Source organism: Schistocerca cancellata, chromosome 3, assembly GCF_023864275.1.
Source record: "Schistocerca cancellata isolate TAMUIC-IGC-003103 chromosome 3, iqSchCanc2.1, whole genome shotgun sequence".
Lineage (NCBI taxonomy): Eukaryota > Metazoa > Arthropoda > Insecta > Orthoptera > Acrididae > Schistocerca > Schistocerca cancellata.
Window position 1 is genome coordinate 120,923,283 of NC_064628.1, and position 20,673 is coordinate 120,943,955.

The following is a 20,673-nucleotide window of genomic DNA, read 5'->3' on the forward strand; positions in this document are numbered from 1 at the left end:
GACATTAGAGGGCTCCAAGATACCATTAATTCATCTTCTGCAGTCTAAGCTTGGTGACCTTGCAAAAAGGTTTAAGTTACTAGAGGATGCATTTTTTTATCGAGACAACCTCAGAAAAATTTCTTAAACTGCCAGAGCATATGCAAGTACAGTTAACATCACTCTTCCAGTCTGTAGGTAGAGCAAGTCTTACAAAACTGAACTGCTTGATGGAGTGTGATACAGGAAAAATTGTCATTTCTTCTATAGATAAATTGTTTGATCCGATAAACATAATAAAAGGCAACTTAAACAGTGCTGAAATCTCTCAGCTGATAAAGAAAATTCCCATTCTACAAGAACTTCCAGTGTCAGAATTTCTTGTACCATACATATTGTTTAGGGATTTTGTAGCTAGTTCTTGTAGAGCTGGTAAAGATGTTGATGTGATTGGTATTCTTCTTTCCCTGAAAGCAGAGTATGGACTTTTTGTGGAAGCTGCAGTGAAGGCTTTGTGGCTCCCAGCCAGTAATGTTGATAGTGAGAGATCATTTTCTAGATATTGCAGTATAATGTCTGACAGGAGAACAGCTCTGACTCCCAGCAATATGGAAGTCATGGTATCCTTGTCTTTCTCAGACTGACTTGTGTGTTGTGTACATAGACTAGGACAGGATAAATGTTTTCCAAACTTTCATGATTTGGTATTTGTGTTTTAATAAGATTCATAATTTTTATGCTTTTTCAATTTATGTAAAATAAAAGATTTTTCACTGCAAATTTCCCATAAATGTATTTCCTTTACCTTTTACTGCTGAAAAGTGGAAATAAAATTTAGCGAAATTATTGATGAAATGGAAAAAAAAAACTAGTGAAAAATATACCGAAATAACTTTTTAAAAATGACGAAATCAGACAAAAATTTTTCACCACAAACAGGTGCCTCTACACATGAGAAATCCAGTGATGAATATAATGAAATTTCCAAGTTCAAGTTTATTTGTAATGGACCATTCAGAATTGAAAGCGTTCCTCACCCTAATGCTTACTGTCTGAAATGCCATCAACCAGGTCAAGTATTGGGTGTACGGAATTAGTAGAAATAAAGCTCTATCGGAGCAAAGACAAATAATGTTATTCTGCATGTAAGTAGTTACTATTAATTGAGTACTAAAAAACTACTTTTTTAATTAATGATCACACAATGTGGCTGTCATGTCCAAATAATGATGATAACGGTTTTGTGTGAATAAATCAGTGTTTAATTTGGCATGTAACTTGTAATAAGCTTATTAATTATATTGTAATTAATTTTAGGAGATGTATAGTGTAGGCCTATGTAACTGGTGACTTCAGATGAACTCAGACTTGTCATTTAAGTTGCAGGTACAAATGCTGTAAAATGGAAGCTAATTAACCCACAGGACACTAAATTATTACCTGACAAAAAGTAAAAAATGTTATGAAAGAGGTGTTTATGGACATGGAATACATGCAGGCACCCACACAATAATGAAAGCTGATGAGGACATGCATGAGGCAGTGCACCAGCAATCTGTTTCAGCTATACAAGAAATGCTTATGAGTAGATAGTGCGTATGTGAATAGTATGCTGCAAAAAATGTAAATAGTAATTCAAATGTTTCTTGTGTGGATACATATAATGTAAATGCTATGGAAAAATAATTTTTGGATCACTTTTGAGTAATGAATACTCATGATATTTAGTTTACATGAGTTATAAATTTTATGTGGACACAGATGTTATAACTGTTGTGTGAAAATTTCTTAATCGGTTTTAATTAATGAGTGTTCATTCATGTTGGTTAATTGGTGTCAATTGTTAATAGTTTAATGAACAAATGTTTTCATTTTTTATTGCATATTTTACAGCACTCTGCTGGACTCAAAAATTTCCTATCGGATTGAATGTTTTTGTGTATGTAATTGTTTTTGTAAAAAAGTACTTTCTGATGAGCTATATAGTACAGACTTCATATTAGTAATAAATAGCATATTTTGGACAGTTATAAATAATTAATTAAATTTTAATTCCATGGTACTAGAAGCTGGTTGGTTCAGGGACTGGTTGTTACATTCTGAATGTTTCCTTGAGTGTTTATTTCCCAATGTACATCAATGAAAGGTGGGGCACGTGTAATGTTACAACACAATGCCCATGTATAATTCTTTCCTACTTTGTTAACTATGGACAATTAAATGAAGTGTATAAATTTGTTGTGTATATTATATGGGAGATATGATACTGCGTGAAGAGTTTGACAGAGCACTCAAAGACCTGAGTCAGAACAAGGCCCCCGGAGTAGACAACATTCCACTGGAATTACTGACGACCTTGGGAGAGCCAGTCCTATCAAAACTCTACCATCTGGTGAGCAAGATGTATGAAACAGGCGAAATACCCTCAGACTTCAAGAAGAATATAATAATTCCAATCCCAAAGAAAACAGGTGTTGGCAGATGTGAAAATTACCGAACAATCAGTTTAATAAGCCACAGCTGCAAAATACTAACACGAATTCTTTACAGACGAATGGAAAAACTAGTAGAAGCGGACCTCGGGGAAGATCAGTTTGGATTCCGTAGAAACACTGGAACACGTGAGGCAATACTGACCTTACGACTTATCTTAGAAGAAAGATTAAAGAAAGGCAAACCTATGTTTCTAGCATTTGTAGACTTAGAGAAAGCTTTTGACAATGTTGACTGGAATACTCTCTTTCAAATTCTAAAGGTGGCAGGGATAAAATACAGGGAGCGAAAGGCTATTTACAATTTTTACAGAAACCAGATGGCAGTTATAAGAGTCGAAGGTCATGAAAGGAAAGCAGTGGTAGGGAAGGGAGTAAGACAGGGTTGTATCCTCTCCCCGACGTTATTCAATCTGTATATTGAGCAAGCAATAAAGGAAACAAAAGAAAAATTCGGAGTAGGTATTAAAATCTATGGACAAGAAATAAAATCTTTGAGGTTCGCCAATGATATTGTAATTCTGTCAGAGACAGTAAAGGACTTGGAAGAGCAGTTGAATGGAATGGACAGTGTCTTGAAAGAAGGATATAAGATGAACATCAACAAAAGCAAAACGAGGATAATGGAATGTAGTCAAATTAAGTTGGGTGATGCTGAGGGAATTAGATTAGGAAATGAGACACTTAAAGCAGTAAAGGAGTTTTGCTATTTGGGGAGCAAAATAACTGATAATGGTCAAAGTAGAGAGGATATAAAATGTAGACTGGCAATGGCAAGGAAAGTGTTTCTGAAGAAGAGAATTTGTTAACATCGAGTACAGATTTAAGTGTCAGGAAGTCATTTCTGAAAGTATTTGTATGGAGTATGGCCATGTATGGAAGTGAAACATGGACGATAAATAGTTTGGACAAGAAGAGAATAGAAGCTTTTGAAATGTGGTGCTACAGAAGAATGCTGAAGATTAGATGGGTAGATCACATAACTAATGAGGAATTATTGAATAGGATTGGGGAGAAGATAAGTTTGTGGCATAACTTGACCAGAAGAAGGGATCGGTTGGTAGGACATGTTCTGAGGCATCAAGGGATCACCAATTTAGTATTGGAGGGCAGCATGGGGGATAAAAATCGTAGAGGGAGACCAAGAGATGAATACACTAAGCAGATTCAGAAGGATGTACGTTGCAGTAGGTACTGGGAGATGAAGAAGCTTGCACAGGATAAAGTAGCATGGAGAGCTGCATCAAACCAGTCTCAGGACTGAATACCACAACAACAACAATTATTGTGACATATATACATTTCAATAATTTCCTGTATGCAAAGTAACAAATGAAAGAGAATGTAAAGAATTGTATTAGATGCACTGTCCAAGTCAGGGAATATCGTTATGTAAACCAAAGAGGTTATTGTTTTTGTCATACTGTCAATGGGTACAGGAGCACAGCACAGTCGCGCAGTGTCTGTCAGGTGGTAACAAGAGTCAGTTAGTAGCGAGTGAGAGGGTTGGACACAAAGGAGGAATTCTGCTGCAAGAGGAAGCAAGACTTGTTTTACTGCAAAATCACAAGTACAGTATGACCAGGTACAATGTGGAGAAGTAATTGAGCACAGCATAAAGCATCACGGTTAACCAGTGTTTAAGAAGAGTGCTGGGAGCCCAAAGTCAATTGTGGTGACGAGCCTGTGGCCATACATTATAGTGGTATGATGGACCTTGTCGCACCGACTGCACTGCTATGAAGTAAGACCTGACCAGTTCATCATTTAGAATTGTAAAAGCCTTGCCAGTGTCACCTGCAAATCATTCAGTAACAAATACTTCAGCAACTTATATGTGTTAATGTGTGTAATCATCAGTAACACTATCTGATGGATCCTCTCTACATCCATAATTAATCGAGTGTGTCATTAATGAACTGCAAATAAATGATAAGAAGAGTGAAGTTTATCAAATTGATTAATAGTTTAAGTGAAAGTGAACAAAAAAGTTAGTTTTTTTTGGACTTGCTAATATAATGCTGATTACTGACAAACAACTTAACAAAGCAGTACCAGTTAACAATATTTCATGTTCAAACAATTTTGTGTGAGAAGTAATTTATGTAGGAAAAATTTAGTTTTTTGGACTTGCTAATTAAATGCTGATTACTGACAAGTAATTTGACAAAGTAATTTATTTATGAATACTTCATGTTCAGACAATTTTATATGAGAAGTAATTCACATGACAATAAGTCAAAGAAGCAGACTTTGTAATCATTTTAAAATCCAGTTATTACTGTGCACAATTTAATTTAAATACTATAATTATTCTTTTTGAAAAGTTTCTTTTTGCAAAACAGTTTAATAGCAATTAGCATTACAGTGAGAAACGCAGTTCAGTTATTATATAATTGGTAGTGTAAAGATCTATCAATTAATTTCATGAAGTAGTTGCAGGTTTGTTTTTGTGCATGAGTGAAATTTTCTGAGTTATCATTGTGTTTTGATAATGAACGTGAGTTAGTGCCTTTGCGACTGCCCACGCCTGCCAACATTCTACAATAGTTACGCAATTTAATTTCAAAGTCAGGAGTTTTAATTGATTTTGCTCACACTAAGTGAGCTGGCAACTGTTTGTTTACATTAATTTTCCAAACAGAGTCAAAATCAATTCATCATTTTGGATCAAAATTTCACTAGCTAGTTTCTGTATTATTTTGTGTATTTTTTATTTCACCAATTGTTATTTGTGAAGTAAATAGTACAATATTGATCAAGTTATGACAGCACTGACTTCTTCCAGATAATACTGTGACTTTGTATTTGATGCTCCATCAAAAATTAATATCAAACCATTAGCAACACAGTAATTCTTTAATTAGCCTACCACCTGGAGAGGAATGCGGGTGTCATAAACTGTAGTCCCATGTCTCATCACCAGTTATGATTCTCTTAAGGAACACCTCATTCTCATTTAGGCAATCCAAAAGCTCTCACAGACTGCAAGGTGAAGGTCTTTCTGGTCTTAGCTTATGAGCCGTGGGACGAACTTTGTGGCAACATGCCGCATTCCAAGATGCTGTGTCATGATTTCATTGCCTGATCCAACTGAAATGTACATTCTTCTTCAATCTCTCAGACAGTCAGTCTTCAATTTTCATGCACAATTTCATTGATGTTGCTGACCTGAGCATCTTTGTTAGATGTTGAAGGGCATCCTGAACAAAGGTCATCTTTAACTTCCGTCCAGCCATTTTTAAATCTTGTGAACCATTCATAACACTGAATATGGCCTAAGTACTCTTCATCATAGGCTTCCTGCATCATTGTGTCTCTGTAAGGATTTTCTTAAGTTTCACACAAAATTTAATGCAACTCTGCTGTCTCAAAATTCACAAACTGTGAGACACAACATTCTACTCAGTACATCACTGAACAATAACTAGAAGACATAACCAATGAAGCTTCCAGCAGTTACACATTAAACACAGGCATCTGCAGGGATGACAACCGCATTTTGCTCCCAACACACCTTTGGCATGAAATTGTAAATGTTCCACAAGTTTTTAAACAGACCTCATATTAAAGTTGTGTTTACCTGGAAAAACTTTTCTTTTCATGAGATGAATTTTTCAACTGAGAAGTATAGACTTCATATGCACATATTTTTATTGTGTGTTTGTTAGGTTTTGTACAATATGTTAATCCTTGCATGATCTCATTCATCTCTTTCCTTCTGTTTTGTTGTAATTATATGTTTTGTAATTTCCTTGCAACCCTTTTTATAGAATAACTATGTTCTAAGTAATCTACATTTGTGTATTCTTTATCTTGTTCATCCTAGTGTCTCATACATATGAAAGAAACTACAGAATATGTATAATGTATATATAATGTTATGTGTAAAATTTTGAGAGCTTACTACAAAAACAAAAGTATTAAAAAACCATTTTCAAACTTTACATCCGCATCTACATCTGCTGTGTAGTGCTTGAAGGAGGGTACCATGTACCACTGCTAGTCATTTCCTTTCCTGTTCCACTCGCAAATAGAGTAATGGAAAAATGACTGTCTGTACATCTCCACATGAGCCCAAATTTCTCATACCTTGTCTTTGCAGTTCTTATGTGCAATAAATGTTGGAGGCAGTAGAATCATTCTGCAGTCAGCTTCAAATGCTGGTTTTTAAAATTTTCTCAATAATGTTCCCTGTGAAGAATGTCACCTTGCCTGTAGGGATTTGCATTTGAGTTCCTGAAGCATGTCCATAACACTTGTATATCGTTCAAACCTTCCAGTAACAAATCTAGTAGTCCACCTCTACATTGCTTTGACGTCTTCCTTTAATGCGACTCGGTACAGATTCCAAACATCAAAGCAGTACTCAAGAATAAGTTGTACTAGCATCCTATATGCAGTCTCCTTTATAGATGAACCACATCTCCTAGAACTCTCCCAATAAATTGAAGTCACCATTTACCTTCCCTACCACAATATTTGCATGTTCATTCCTTTTATATCATTTTGCAGTATTATGCCCAGATACTTAAATGATGTGACTTCATCAAGCATGACACTACCAATGTTGTATCTGAACACTAAGGATTCATTCTTCCTACTCATCTGCACTAACTTACATTTTTCTACATTTGGAGCTAGCTGCCATCCATCACACCAATTAGAAATCTTGTCTAAGTCACCGTGATTCTTCCTACAATCACTCAACTTAGACACCTTTCCACACACCACAGTGTCATCAGCAAAGAACCACAGATTGCTGCCCACCTTGTCCACCTAATCATTTATGTATGAATATAATAGAGGGAAACATTCCACGTGGGAAAAATATATCTAAAAAGAAAGATGATGAGACTTACCAAACAAAAGCGCTGGCAGGTCGATAGACACACAAACAAACACAAACATACACACAAAATTCAAGCTTTCGCAACAAACGGTTGCTTCATCAGGAAAGAGGGAAGGAGAGGGAAAGACGAAAGGATATGGGTTTTAAGGGAGAGGGTAAGGAGTCATTCCAATCCCGGGAGCGGAAAGACTTACCTTAGGGGGAAAAAAGGACAGGCATACACTCGCACACACACACACATATCCATCCGCATATACACAGACACAAGCAGACATTTGTAAAGGCAAAGACTTTGGGCAGAGATATCAGTCGAGGCGGAAGTACAGAGGCAAAGATGTTGTTGAAGGACAGGTGAGGTATGAGCGGCGGCAAATTGAAATTAGAAATTAGCGGAGATTGAGGCCTGGCAGATAGCGAGAAGAGAGGATATGCTGAAGGGCAAGTTCCCATCTCCGGAGTTCTGACAGGTTGGTGTTAGTGGGAAGTATCCAGATAACCCGGACGGTGTAACACTGTGCCAAGATGTGCTGGCCGTGCACCAAGGCATATTTAGCCACAGGGTGATCCTCATTACCAACAAACACTGTCTGCCTGTGTCCATTCATGCGAATGGACAGTTTGTTGCTGGTCTTTCCCACATAGAAGGCTTCACAGTGTAGGCAGGTCAGTTGGAAAATCACGTGGGTGCTTTCACACGTGGCTCTGCCTTTGATCGTGTACACCTTCCGGGTTACAGGACTGGAGTAGGTGGTGGTGGGAGGGTGCATGGGACAGGTTTTACACCGGGGGCAGTTACAAGGGTAGGAGCCAGAGGGTAGGGAAGGTGGTTTGGGGATTTCATAGGGATGAACTAAGAGGTTACGAAGGTTAGGTGGACGGCAGAAAGACACTCTAGGTGGAGTGGGGAGGATTTCATGAAGGATGGATCTCATTTCAGGGCAGGATTTGAGGAAGTCATATCCCTGCTGGAGAGCCACATTCAGAATCTGATCCAGTCCCAGAAAGTATCCTGTCACAAGTGGGGCACTTTTGGGGTTCTTCTGTGGGAGGTTCCGGGTTTGAGGAGATGAGGAAGTGGCTCTGGTTATTTGCTTCTGTACCAGGTCAGGAGGGTAGTTACGGGATGCGAAAGCTGTTTTCAGGTTGTTGGTGTAATGGTTCAATGATTCCGGACTGGAGCAGATTCGTTTGCCACGAAGATTCTGAGGATACCTTAGCCAGCTTCATCCTGACCCACAACTTCTTCACTTTCGAAGGCCAGACATACCAACAATTAAAGGGAACAACCATGGGTACCAGGTTGGCCCCCTCGTACACCAACCTATTCATGGGTCGCTTAGAGGAAGCCTTCTTGGTTACCCAGGCCTGCCAACTCAAAGTTTGGTACAGATTTATTGATGACATTTTCATGATCTGGACTCACAGTGAAGAAGAACTCCAGAATTTCCTCTCCAACCTCAACTCCTTTGGTTCCATCAGATTCACCTGGTCCTACTCTAAATCCCATGCCACTTTCCTTGATGACCTCCACCTGTCCAATGGCCAGCTTCACACGCCCGTCCACATCAAATCCACCAACAAGCAACAGTACCTCCATTATGACAGCTGCCACCAATTCCACATCAAACGGTTCCTTCCCTACAGCCTAGGCCTTCGTGGCAAACGAATCTGCTCCAGTCTGGAATCCTTGAACCATTACACCAACAACCTGAAAACAGCTTTCACATCCCGTAACTACCCTCCCGACCTGGTACAGAAGCAAATAACCAGAGCCACTTCCTCATCTCCTCAAACCCGGAACCTCCCACAGAAGAACCCCAAAAGTGCCCCACTTGTGACAGGATACTTCCTGGGACTGGATCAGATTCTGAATGTGCCTCTCCAGCAGGGATATGACTTCCTCAAATCCTGCCCTGAAATGAGATCCATCCTTCATGAAATCCTCCCCACTCCACCTAAAGTGTCTTTCTGCCGTCCACCTAACCTTCGTAACCTCTTAGTTCATCCCTATGAAATCCCCAAACCACCTTCCCTACCCTCTGGCTCCTACCCTTGTAACTGCCCCCGGTGTAAAACCTGTCCCATGCACCCTCCCACCACCACCTACTCCAGTCCTGTAACCCGGAAGGTGTACACGATCAAAGGCAGAGCCACGTGTGAAAGCACCCACGTAATTTACCAACTGACCTGCCTACACTGTGAAGCCTTCTATGTGGGAATGACCAGCAACAAACTGTCCATTCGCATGAATGAACACAGGCAGACAGTGTTTGTTGGTAATGAGGATCACCCTGTGGCTAAACATGCCTTGGTGCACGGCCAGCACAACTTGGCACAGTGTTACACCGTCCGGGTTATCCGGATACTTCCCACTAACACCAACCTGTCAGAACTCTGGAGATGGGAACTTGCCCTTCAGCATATGCTCTCTTCTTGCTATCCGCCAGGCCTCAATCTCCGCTAATTTCTAATTTCAATTTGCCGCCGCTCATACCTCACCTGTCTTTCAACAACATCTTTACCTCTGTACTTCCTCCTCGACTGACATCTCTGCCCAAACTCTTTGCCTTTACAAATGTCTGCTTGTGTCTGTGTATATGCAGATGGATATGTGTGTGTGTGCGAGTGTATACCTGTCCTTTTTTCCCCCTAAGGTAAGTCTTTCCGCTCCCGGGATTGGAATGACTCCTTACCCTCTCCCTTAAAACCCACATCCTTTCGTCTTTCCCTCTCCTTCCCTCTTTCCTGACGAAGCAACCATTTGTTGCGGAAGCTTGAATTTTGTGTGTATGTTTGTGTTTGTTTGTGTGTCTATCGACCTGCCAGCGCTTTTGTTTGGTAAGTCTCATCATCTCTCTTTTTAGATAAATCATTTATGTATATAGAGAGGTATAGCAGTCCTATCACAATTCCCTGGGGCACTCCTGATGATACTCTTAGCTCTGATGAACACTCGCCATTGAGGACAACATACTGAGTACTTAAGAAGTCTTGAAGCCACCCACATATCTGTGAACCTATTCCAAATACTTGTAACTTCTTTAACAGCCTGCAATGGGGCACTGTGTTAAACACTTTCTTGAAAATATGGAGTCTGCCTGTTGCCCTTCATCCATAGTTCACAGTATACCCCGTGAGGAAAAGGCAAGCTGAGTTTCATATGAGCAATGCTTTCTAAATGTCTCATTCATAGACAAAAGATTCTTGGCCTCAAGAAAATTTATTATATTAGAACTGAGAATGCGTTGCACTTCTAATATACAAGAGTCACCTGCATTTTTTTCAGTTGTTTGGGATTTTGTGCTGGGTGAGAGTTTCATGATAAATACAATTTAGGTAAGGGACCAATGCTGTAGAGTACTTTTTGAAAAACCCAATTGGAATTCCATCTGGACTGGATGTCTTATTTGTTTCGAATCCCTTTCAGTTGTTTCCTATGCCAGGGATGCTTATTAATCTGTTGCCCATATGGTAATCTGTTCGGCGGTCAAGCAATGTGTGTTTGTATGATTCTCCTGTGTGAATGATTTCTTAAACGTGAAATTTAAACTTTGGCCTTCATTTTGCTATCTTCAACTGCCACACCAGACTGGTCAACAAGTGTCTGGATGGAAGCCTTAGACCTACTTAGCAGTTTTTCATAGCACCAGAATTTTCTCAGGTTCTCTGCCAGATGTTTTACTAAATTATGATCATACTAGTAGTTGTATAATTTGCACATAGATCTTTTCACAGGTACATGAATCTCTACTAACACTTGGTTTCATCATTTGTGCATTCTCCTTTGAACCAAGAGTTCAACAGCCTCTGATTTCTCAGCTATTGCTGAACCTTGTTATTAAACTATAATGGGTCTTTTCCATCCATAATCCACTTACTAGGCATGTAATTCCCAAGACCATGATTTAAAATCTGCTTAAGCTTTGCCCATAATTCCTCTGTGTCCATTTCACTGGAACTAAATGATGTCAATTGACTGCCTATGTGAGACGCAAACAAAGGCTTATCTGCCCTTTCTAGCAGAGACACTCTCCTGGCCTTCTTGACTGATTCATTAACTTTCATAACCATTGTAGCTATAATGACATTGTAATTCCTAGTCCCCATTTCTATACTGACATTGTTGATAAGGTCTGCCCTGTTTGTAGTTACAAAGTCTAAGGTATTTCCATTGCATGTGGGCTGTTGAAATAGCTGCTCAAGATAGTTTTCAGCAAACATGTTCAGAAGTAAAGCTGTGAGGATGGGTCGTGAGTCATGCTTGGGTAGCTCAGTCAGTAGAGCACTTGCCCGCGAAAGGCAAAGGTCCCGAGTTCGAGTCTCCATCCGGCACACAGTTTTAATCTGCCAGGAAGTTTCATATCAGCGCACACTCCGCTGCAGAGTGAAAATCTCATTATGTTCAGAAGTATTTTGCACGACTGTCTGTCTATGCCTCCTTCAATGAATCCATAGACATCCCTATCTGTACTGGGTACATTAAAGTCGCCTCTAACAAGTATTGCATGATCTAGGTATTTACACATAAATGGCAGACTTTCTTTGAATGCCTCCAGAACTGTCACAGCAGAACTGAGTGGCCAATGAAAACATCAAACAATTAACTTGGTTTCACCAAGACCTTTTATAAGTGACCAGATAACTTCACTGTCACACTCAGTTTCAACCTCACTTGCAACAATATTTTTGTCAACTGCAATGAACACTCCCCCTCCTATGGCCTCTAATCTGTCTTTCTGATACATGTCCCATGACTTGCTGAATGTCTCTGAGCTTTCCACTTTGGGTTTAATTCAGCTCTCAGTCCTGAGAATAATTTGAGCCTGAGAACTTTCCTGGAGGCCAATAAATTCGGGAACTTGGTTATGAATATCTGAACAACTTACTGATAAAATTTCACAAAGTGGCTTTACTATAGATACAGTCTGTCTTTCCTTGCTATGTATTGACTGGTAAGTGTTTATCAGAGTACGTCAAGCTACTGCCTACTCTAAACCCCCCTCATGTGCATTCCACAAGTATTCTGCTACCCAACTAGCTGAGTCCTTTGTGTAGTGTAACCCTGGGGAATCCCATAAACTCCAGCTTTAAGACCTTAAGAAAAAAATTCAGCTAATTTTCTGATAGCATAACCTACCACTTAAAACATAGTGTTTTCATTGAAAACTGTTGCCATAAGGAGTATTCTAGAAGCATGTCTTCATCGGAAGTGGAACATGAATTTTTCTGCCAGAATAAGAGAGACTAATACACAAATATGTAAGCTGAATAATTTTACAATGATATACTTTAAATAATATTACAAAATATCAATCCAAGTAACAAGAAAAATGAGAAAAATGCAAGATAATGAAAACATGTTACAACTCAAGAAATAAAGCAAAAACCATGTGGAACATTACAAAGAAATTGGTAGAAGTGGAACATAATGTAAAAATATTATACTATCACATCACAAGAAAATTAAAAAAAAAGTATCAAACATGTTAGAGGTAGCAAATCAAGTAATAATTTGTATAGTCACAGAAAATATGGTGAAAGAAAACAAACAGTTGTACTCAACCTAACAAATATAAAATAAGGAAATGTTGTAGTATAGTGTACATCAGCACTGTCACACAAGCCAAAGTAACAAAAGCAATAATTTGGCTCAAATATTAAAGAAAACTCTGTAGGTATTTAAGGTGTATAAACAATCTTAAAGAATAATACTTTTAACTTAATTGAACCACTGACTCAGTTAGGTGACTGTTCACTCCAGGCAGGTATTTTTTTCTGAGATTTTGAAAATCTGAGGTATAATGTAAATAACTATAGGCCTTTTAAAAATTTATCTTGTTATAAGATATCAAAAATAAAATCCTTAGTAAAGAACAACACAGATTGAAACTTCCTGGCAGATTAAAACTTGTGCCACACCGAGACTCGAACTCGGGACCTTTGCCTTTCGCAGGCAAGTGCTCTACCAACTCAGCTACCCAAGCACAACTCACGCCCCATCCTCACAGCTTTACTTCTGCCATTACCTCGTCTCCTACCTTCCAAACTTTACAGAAGTTCTCCTGCGAACTTTACAGAACTAGCACTCCTGAAAGAAAGGATATTGTGAAGACATGGCTTAGCCACAGCCTGGGGAATGTTTCCAGAATGAGATCTTCACTCTGCAGCAGAGTGTGTGCTGATATGAAACTTCCTGGCAGATTAAAACTTGTGCGGGACTGAGACTCGAACTCGGGACCTTTGCCTTTCGCGGGCAAGTGCTCTACCAACTGAGCTACCCAAGCACGACTCACGCCCCGTCCTCGCAGCTTTACTTTTGCCAGTACCTTATCTCCTACCTTCAAAACTTTACAGAAGCTCTCCTGCAAACCTTGCAGAACTAGCACTCCTGAAAGAAAGGATATTGCGGAGAGCTTCTGTAAAGTTTGGAAGGTAGGAGACAAGGTACTGGCAGAAGTAAAGCTGTGAGGACGGGGCGTGAGTCGTGCTTGGGTAGCTCAGTTGGTAGAGCACTTGCCTGCGAAAGGCAAAGGTCCTGAGTTCAAGTCTCAGTTCGGCGCAAGTTTTAATCTGCCAGGAAGTTTCATATCAGTGCACACTCCACTGCAGAGTGAAAATCTCATTCTGGAAACAACACAGATTCAGGAATAAGAGATCAAGAATAAGTATTATTTATTAAGTGTATACTGAGCCTGACAGACAGTAAATGGAAATATACACAGAGCTAACAAAACCTTGGAAGCAGCGGATCATAAATTTTTGCTATCATAGCTTGAACAGTATGTAGATCAAGGCCTGTGCAGTAGTTGGATTAATTCCTGAGTTATCATAAACATGCAGAAAACATCAGCCACACTGATAAAAGCCTTAAAACTGTCACAGAATGCTTATCAGGTGATCATTTAATTAAATATAGTGTGCCTCAAGGATCAGTATGGAGATCCCTCCTGTTCCTTCTACAAATTAATGATCTAAGTTTAAATGGGCATTGCAATAGATTCAAAATGGTTCAAATGGCTCTGAGCACTATGGGACTTAACATCTGAGGTCATTAGTCCCCTAGAACTTAGAACTACTTAAACCTAACTAACCTAAGGACATCACACACATCCATGCCCGAGGCAGGATTTGAACCTGCGACCGTAGCGGTCGCCCGCTTCCAGACTGAAGCACCTAGAACCGCTCGGCCACACTGGCCGGCATTGCAATAGAACTTATCATGTTTGCTGATGGTACCATAATTCTAGCAAATGCAGAAAGTAGAAAGTAATTACAAAAATGGTTCAAATGGCTCTGAGCACTATGGGACTTAACTTCTGAGGTCATTAGTCCCCTAGAACTTAGAACTACTTAAACCTAACTAACCTAAGGACATCACACACATCCATGTCCGAGGCAGGATTCGAACCTGTGACCATAGCGGTCGCGCGGTTCCATACTGTATCACCTAGAATCGCTCGGCCACCAGCGGCCGGCAAAGTATTTACAGCAATCAATAAACACTCTCACAAAACAACTTCGCAACTAGACATTCGAGGTGTGACAATAAAGTAATGAGACTGATGTGAAAAAACATGTTGCTTACCGTTTTAGTCAAGTTTAGTGTTGTCTCCTTCAAAGTAGTTCCCTTCTGATTGCACACACTTTTTCCAGTGCTTCTGCCATTGATTATAACATTTCTGGAACTCATCTTCTGTAATACCCTCCAAGACCCTCATCACAGCTTTTTGGACATCTGGTGTCCCTTGACCACTGTTTTGACTCTTGGAAATAGAAAAAAGTTGCACGGAGCGATATCTGGTGAATAAGGTGGCTGTGGTAGTACTAAAATTTGTTTTCAGGTTTATAATTGCTGCACTGACAGAGCAGTATGGGCTGGCGCATTATTGTGATGCAGAACCCAATTATCAGCAATGTTGGCATGGACACAAAGAACTCTTTTATGAAGTCTTTCTAAAATTTCTTTGTAGTAATATTGGTTAACTGTTTGTCCAGGAGGCTCCCACTCTTTATGACAAATTCCCTTGGAATCAAAGATGCACACAAGCACGCATTTCACTTTTGACTTTGACATGCAAGCTTTTTCGGTCTGGGTGATCCCTTTGAGCACCATTGCGAACTTTGGCATTTTGTCTCTGGATCATACTGAAAAAAAAAAAACAACTTTCATCACCAGTGATAACACGGTTCAACAATTCTGGACTGATTTCCATTTGCTCTAACAGATTGGTTGCCACATTTTCCCCTGTTTCTCACTGCTCTGGTGTGAGATTTTTGAGGACCAATTTTGCACAAATCTTTCTCATACCAAGATCTCCAGTTATTATTACATGAACCATTTCTCGATTGATGTTCAGTTCTTCAGCAATAATTTTCATGGGTAATCTTCGATCAGATCATACGAGATCACACACCCTGGCCAAGTTGACATCCATCCGTGAGGTTGATGGTTGTCCACAGCATTATTCATCTTCAATATTCGTTCTGCCTTCACTAAACATTTTATGCCTACGAAAAACTTGAGCTCTTGACATAACCTCCTCCCCAAAAGCCTTCTGAAGCTTACCATTAGTTGTTGTCTTGTTTTCACCCAATAAGAAATGGCATACCATTGTGCAATACTATGCGGTTCCATTTCCATGATGAGAGACACAAACACATGTTAACTTATTACAGCACAATTCACGACTGTGCAATTGCATCAATGTGCCGCTTGGACTAGAAGCAGCTTATAGGCCAAGGTCAAAGATATTGTGCCTGCGTAAGCCTAGGGTTGCCACATTTTGCAAAGAAAATCAGTCTCATTACTTTATTGTTGCACCTCGTAGACTAATTAATTAGGGGTGCACAGTAAAAAACTGTCTCACAAAAATTCCACATTGCTCAAAATGATAGTCCACATTTCCCATACTTTCTGTCTATGAGGAACCAGTTGGTAACTGTTAAGATACTAATTTCATATGGGCTTATAATTCCAAAGTGTTTTAAAATTGAATAATGTCATCTAATGTGAATACATAGATATAAAGACCTTTACTATATGTTTGGACAACGTTGTTGTGGAGAAACAGTGACTGCTATAAATTAACTCAGTATTAAGAAAACAGTCTTAATCGCAATTTTTTATTTATTTAGTGCCGACCGGTTTCAGCCCATCGCAGGGGCCATCTTCTGGTGGCGTCACGTTTACTGAGGTGTGGCAGGAGACAGTCTCCTGCGACACCTCAGTAGATGTGACACCACCAGCAGTCGACCATATGTTTGCCCTGAAGATGGCCCCTGCAATGGGCTGAAACCGGTCAGCATTAAATAAATAAAAAATTGCGATTAAGACTGTTTTCTTAATATGGGGTCTTTATTATATGATTACATGATTGCAGAACAATTGCTGAAAGCAGTCACTTCCATAAAATATCTAGGAGTATGTTTATGGAGTGATTTAAAGTGGAATGGTGATATAAAATTAACTGTGGCTAAGGCAGTTGCCAAATGGAGATTCATTGGGAGAATCCCCAAGAAATGTAGTCTATCAACAAAGGAAACAGTTTACAAAACACTTGTTTGACCAACACTTAAATACTGCTTGTCAGTCTGGGATCCACACCAGATAGGATTGATTCCAAAGATGAGTAGCATATTTCATTACAGGTTCATTTCGTAAGTGCAAAAACCTCACAGAGATGCTAAGTCAACTACAGTGGCTGCTAAGTCAACTCCAGTGGCAGATCCTGCAAGAGCGGCATTTTGCATCACAGCATGGTCTACTGTTAAAATGCTGAGTGTCAACCAGTATAATGCTTCCTCCTCCATATATTTTGCAAAAAGACCATGAAGATAAAAGTAATGAGGTTTGAACTGACTCCAAGGCGTACCAGCAATCATTCTTCAAACAAAGTGTACATGACTCAGCCAGAAAAGGGGGAAGTGACGGCAGTGCACAAAGTACCGTCCACTGCGAACCATAAGGCAGACTGTGGAGAATAGATGTAAGTGTAGAAGTAAAAGCTGCCACATTGAAAGTCTGATGTAGTGGGAAAGTTAAAAAGTGCTTATCATACCTATTTTCATTGTCATAACAAATATGATATGATATTTAGGGCAACCTCAAATGCAGGACTTTCAAATTGCAATAGAAAAGAGCTTTAGAATCCTGAGAGGATACAAACAATGAATCTCATGTAAACCACTCTTTAAAATCTCAGGTGTTTCCCCTCTACTATTCATCTATATTATGGAAACTCTTACATTCTCTAAAAGGAATGTAATAAACAAGAGCAGCAGACCTCAAGAAAGTATAATATCCATGATCACATTGCTACACATGCCTAAATCTAGCATAGTAATACTGCCTGGCAACAGAAAGAAACTATTGAATGTGGGAGTGAGAATGGGTGCAAAAGAACTAAGTAATTAATTCCAAAGTAATAGAGGATCTTTGACCCTGAAAACAGTTGAGCTAAAAACTGCAGTGGAACTATGTCACTAGGATGTGATTTAGTATTATGTGCCTACCACACACATTAATTCAATACGAAAAACATCAGGTGTCCTCATGCAATGAAAACTACTGAACAATGAACCAAAATTATATAAAGAAATATTCACAAAATGAGCGAGGTATTATACTATTGATACACTATGAACAAGAAAATGTATTTTCTGAGTACTGGTGTGAAACAAAAGAAATGCTGATACAAGACAAAAGGCATGGCACAGAGTGAGAGGCAAGAAATGAAAGATGAATTTAGGCATACATTTTTCATTGTGGCATTAGCAATTGGCATTAATAGTATAAATCAAAGAAACACTAAGAAAGTTAGTGATTCTGATATCTATAAGAATTCATTCAGTGTTAGGTGTGGCTACGACACATACTGAATGAAGAATTCACTCTTATAAGTGATTGTGACACTTACAGAAATAACAGAATGAAATATGTTTCAAAAGATACCAATCTCACACTATGTTTCACTAAAACAGTGAGGTTAAAGAAATATAACAGCAGAATGAAGCTAGTAGATGTTGGATAGAATAATATACTACTTCAGGTTTTTCAGGCAAGACACATGAATCGAAAAGAACAATTGGTAGAAAACTTTCAGTAGCTAAGACCACATAGATTCATCTTTATTTTTGACAACAGACTTCAACAAATATAACTGTCTGGAGATGACAGTTATATCTGTCAAAAGATCTTGGCTATCAAAAACTTTTTATTATGTAAAGCAGATAGCTCCTTCTAATTTCTCAACAGCAGAAAATTCAGACAAAGAGAACAACTTAAGATGTGATAATCAAACAAGGAAGAGAGAGACCTAAGACAAATTTCACACTCAGAATTAGTTGGTAACATACAGATTAAGAATCTCATCTGAATAAGTATTTGTGTGAATCAAAACTGCAATGAAAGTTTTTTCATGGTGGTCCAAAAAGAAGAAAGAATTTGAGAGCTATAACTGGAGACAATTTGGTAAGGACAAATACTTCTCAGGAATATAAATAAATGAATAAACATTGCACAAAAGTCAGAAAACAGCAAAACTGTAAAATCTGCAGGAAGGGTGATGGGGAATATGATAAAAATCAGCTCATACAAAATAGGCATATCATAACCAATTGAAAAAACAGAAGCCATGATTTTTACTGGGTATCTGAGAAAGTGATGGAGCTAGCATTTAGTGCATTGAATGAACAGTTTTTAAATTGTAGGTACAATTTTAGATTGTTTCTATAGTTTTGCATGAATTGCAAGTTATGCAAAAAGTTGAATTAAAAATAAGAAGAAATTACCATTCTTGGTGCAGCTGTCATTATTCAGTTTAAATGAAAGTCTCAGAGTCTTTTATTCCTACTAGTTCTCTGAGTTTCATTTTCTCATTATATCATTCTCTTTTATATCTTACATAAAATGTATGGCTAAAAACAATGAGTCTCTTAATAGTGAAAAGTGAATTTTTATTCTGAAATAGCCAAATGGCATGAGAGAACAAAACAATTTGTAGAATTCATGACATTTATTTGCAATACTAAAAATTCATAAGTGGAACAGGAAGAAATGATGCAACGCATGTCAAAATAACGCACCTTATGATGATAATGGCTCACAATATTATGTTCATCTATCTCAGTTCTAAATTTAAAGTACTTAAACTTGAAAAGATATGGTATAATACTAACAATGGTAACTCTCTGTAGCCTTCATCTATCTACTGTGAGGATTTATTATCAGATATCTTAATAATATTTTACAGAAAATAGTCAGTAAGAAACACAATTTTTGAAAAAATCATTACGAATTTCCTGTAAACTGTGATGACACCAAGTGTAGCTTAATGTAGGAGAAATCTGGAATCTCACATTTATGCTGAACCAGAAATTATTACTCACTTTTTCCTTTGGTTTCTCTGCTGCGTCAGCCATGGCTCAAATGCAGATGAATGAATAAAGCAGAAACTAATCTGTTTCTTCTTCTACTATGAATCTGTATTTAGTGGTTTCTGAACTTTTCACTGCATTAAAAAACTCAAGGGCTGGAAGACCCTGGGTGTCACTTTCCACAGCTTGCAGTCAAATCAGAGGTTTTTGGAGGAAACAGCAGTTTTGATGTTACCCCCTCCAACTCAGTTTGTGAATCACTCTCCACGTAACTTCCCCTCTTTTCTGCTCTTGCCTTCCAGCTCCTCCCCCATCCAGACTCCAATCCCCTCCTGTGACGGTTTGCTAATTTCATGCATCTGTTCCCAGACTTGTAGAATATTTTAACCTGATACATCTTATTTGCTGAAAATTTATGAAGTATTTTCTTTAATGATGTAAAACTGGCAAATATAATTATTACTAATGTAAGTGATGATAATTATTATCCCAGAAATCCATTTTTAATATAGGTAATGTCATGTTTACTTGTGTATGTTCTAAAACTATTCCAAAACTGAAGTTCAAAACAAAAATACAAAATTACAAAATAACAGTTACAGCTTCTTCCCAATCATTTCCAATTTTCTTTGATGTAGTTATTCATTTTCTGTATCAATAATACATTTATCACTGGTAGAAGAATCTACTGTATCTCCTTTCCCAAATGAAATAGGTCATGTGAAGAGAGTTGTGGATTGCTTTTGTAATTTACAAGTCCAGTCAATGATCTGTGAATAATTTTCCTCTAGCAAAAACATAATACAAAGTGTTTTGCTGATTTCATATATGGTAATTTTATATCACAGGCAACAAAATTTATAATGCTTCCAGAAATTGGGAAGCTGATTTTATTGTTACCTTTGCTCTAGCAAAAACATAATACAAAGTGTTTTGCTGATTTCATATATGGTAATTTTATATCACAGGCAACAA

General features: G+C 38.3%; 1 protein-coding gene across 2 annotated transcripts in view; it reads right to left on the minus strand.

The window, feature by feature from the left end:
• Nucleotides 1–19,922, minus strand: part of LOC126177142 (myosin regulatory light polypeptide 9-like) — a 102,022-nt gene extending 82,100 nt beyond the window's left edge. Inside the window, exon 1 of one of the 2 annotated variants that reach the window (XM_049924413.1) lies at nucleotides 19,711–19,922. In XM_049924413.1, coding sequence (XP_049780370.1) covers nucleotides 19,711–19,743 — 33 coding nt within the window. In that variant the 5' untranslated portion in view covers nucleotides 19,744–19,922. The remainder of the gene's footprint in view (nucleotides 1–19,710) is intronic. The other variant, XM_049924412.1, reaches the window with a different exon arrangement.
• Nucleotides 19,923–20,673: the final 751 nt, after the last annotated feature.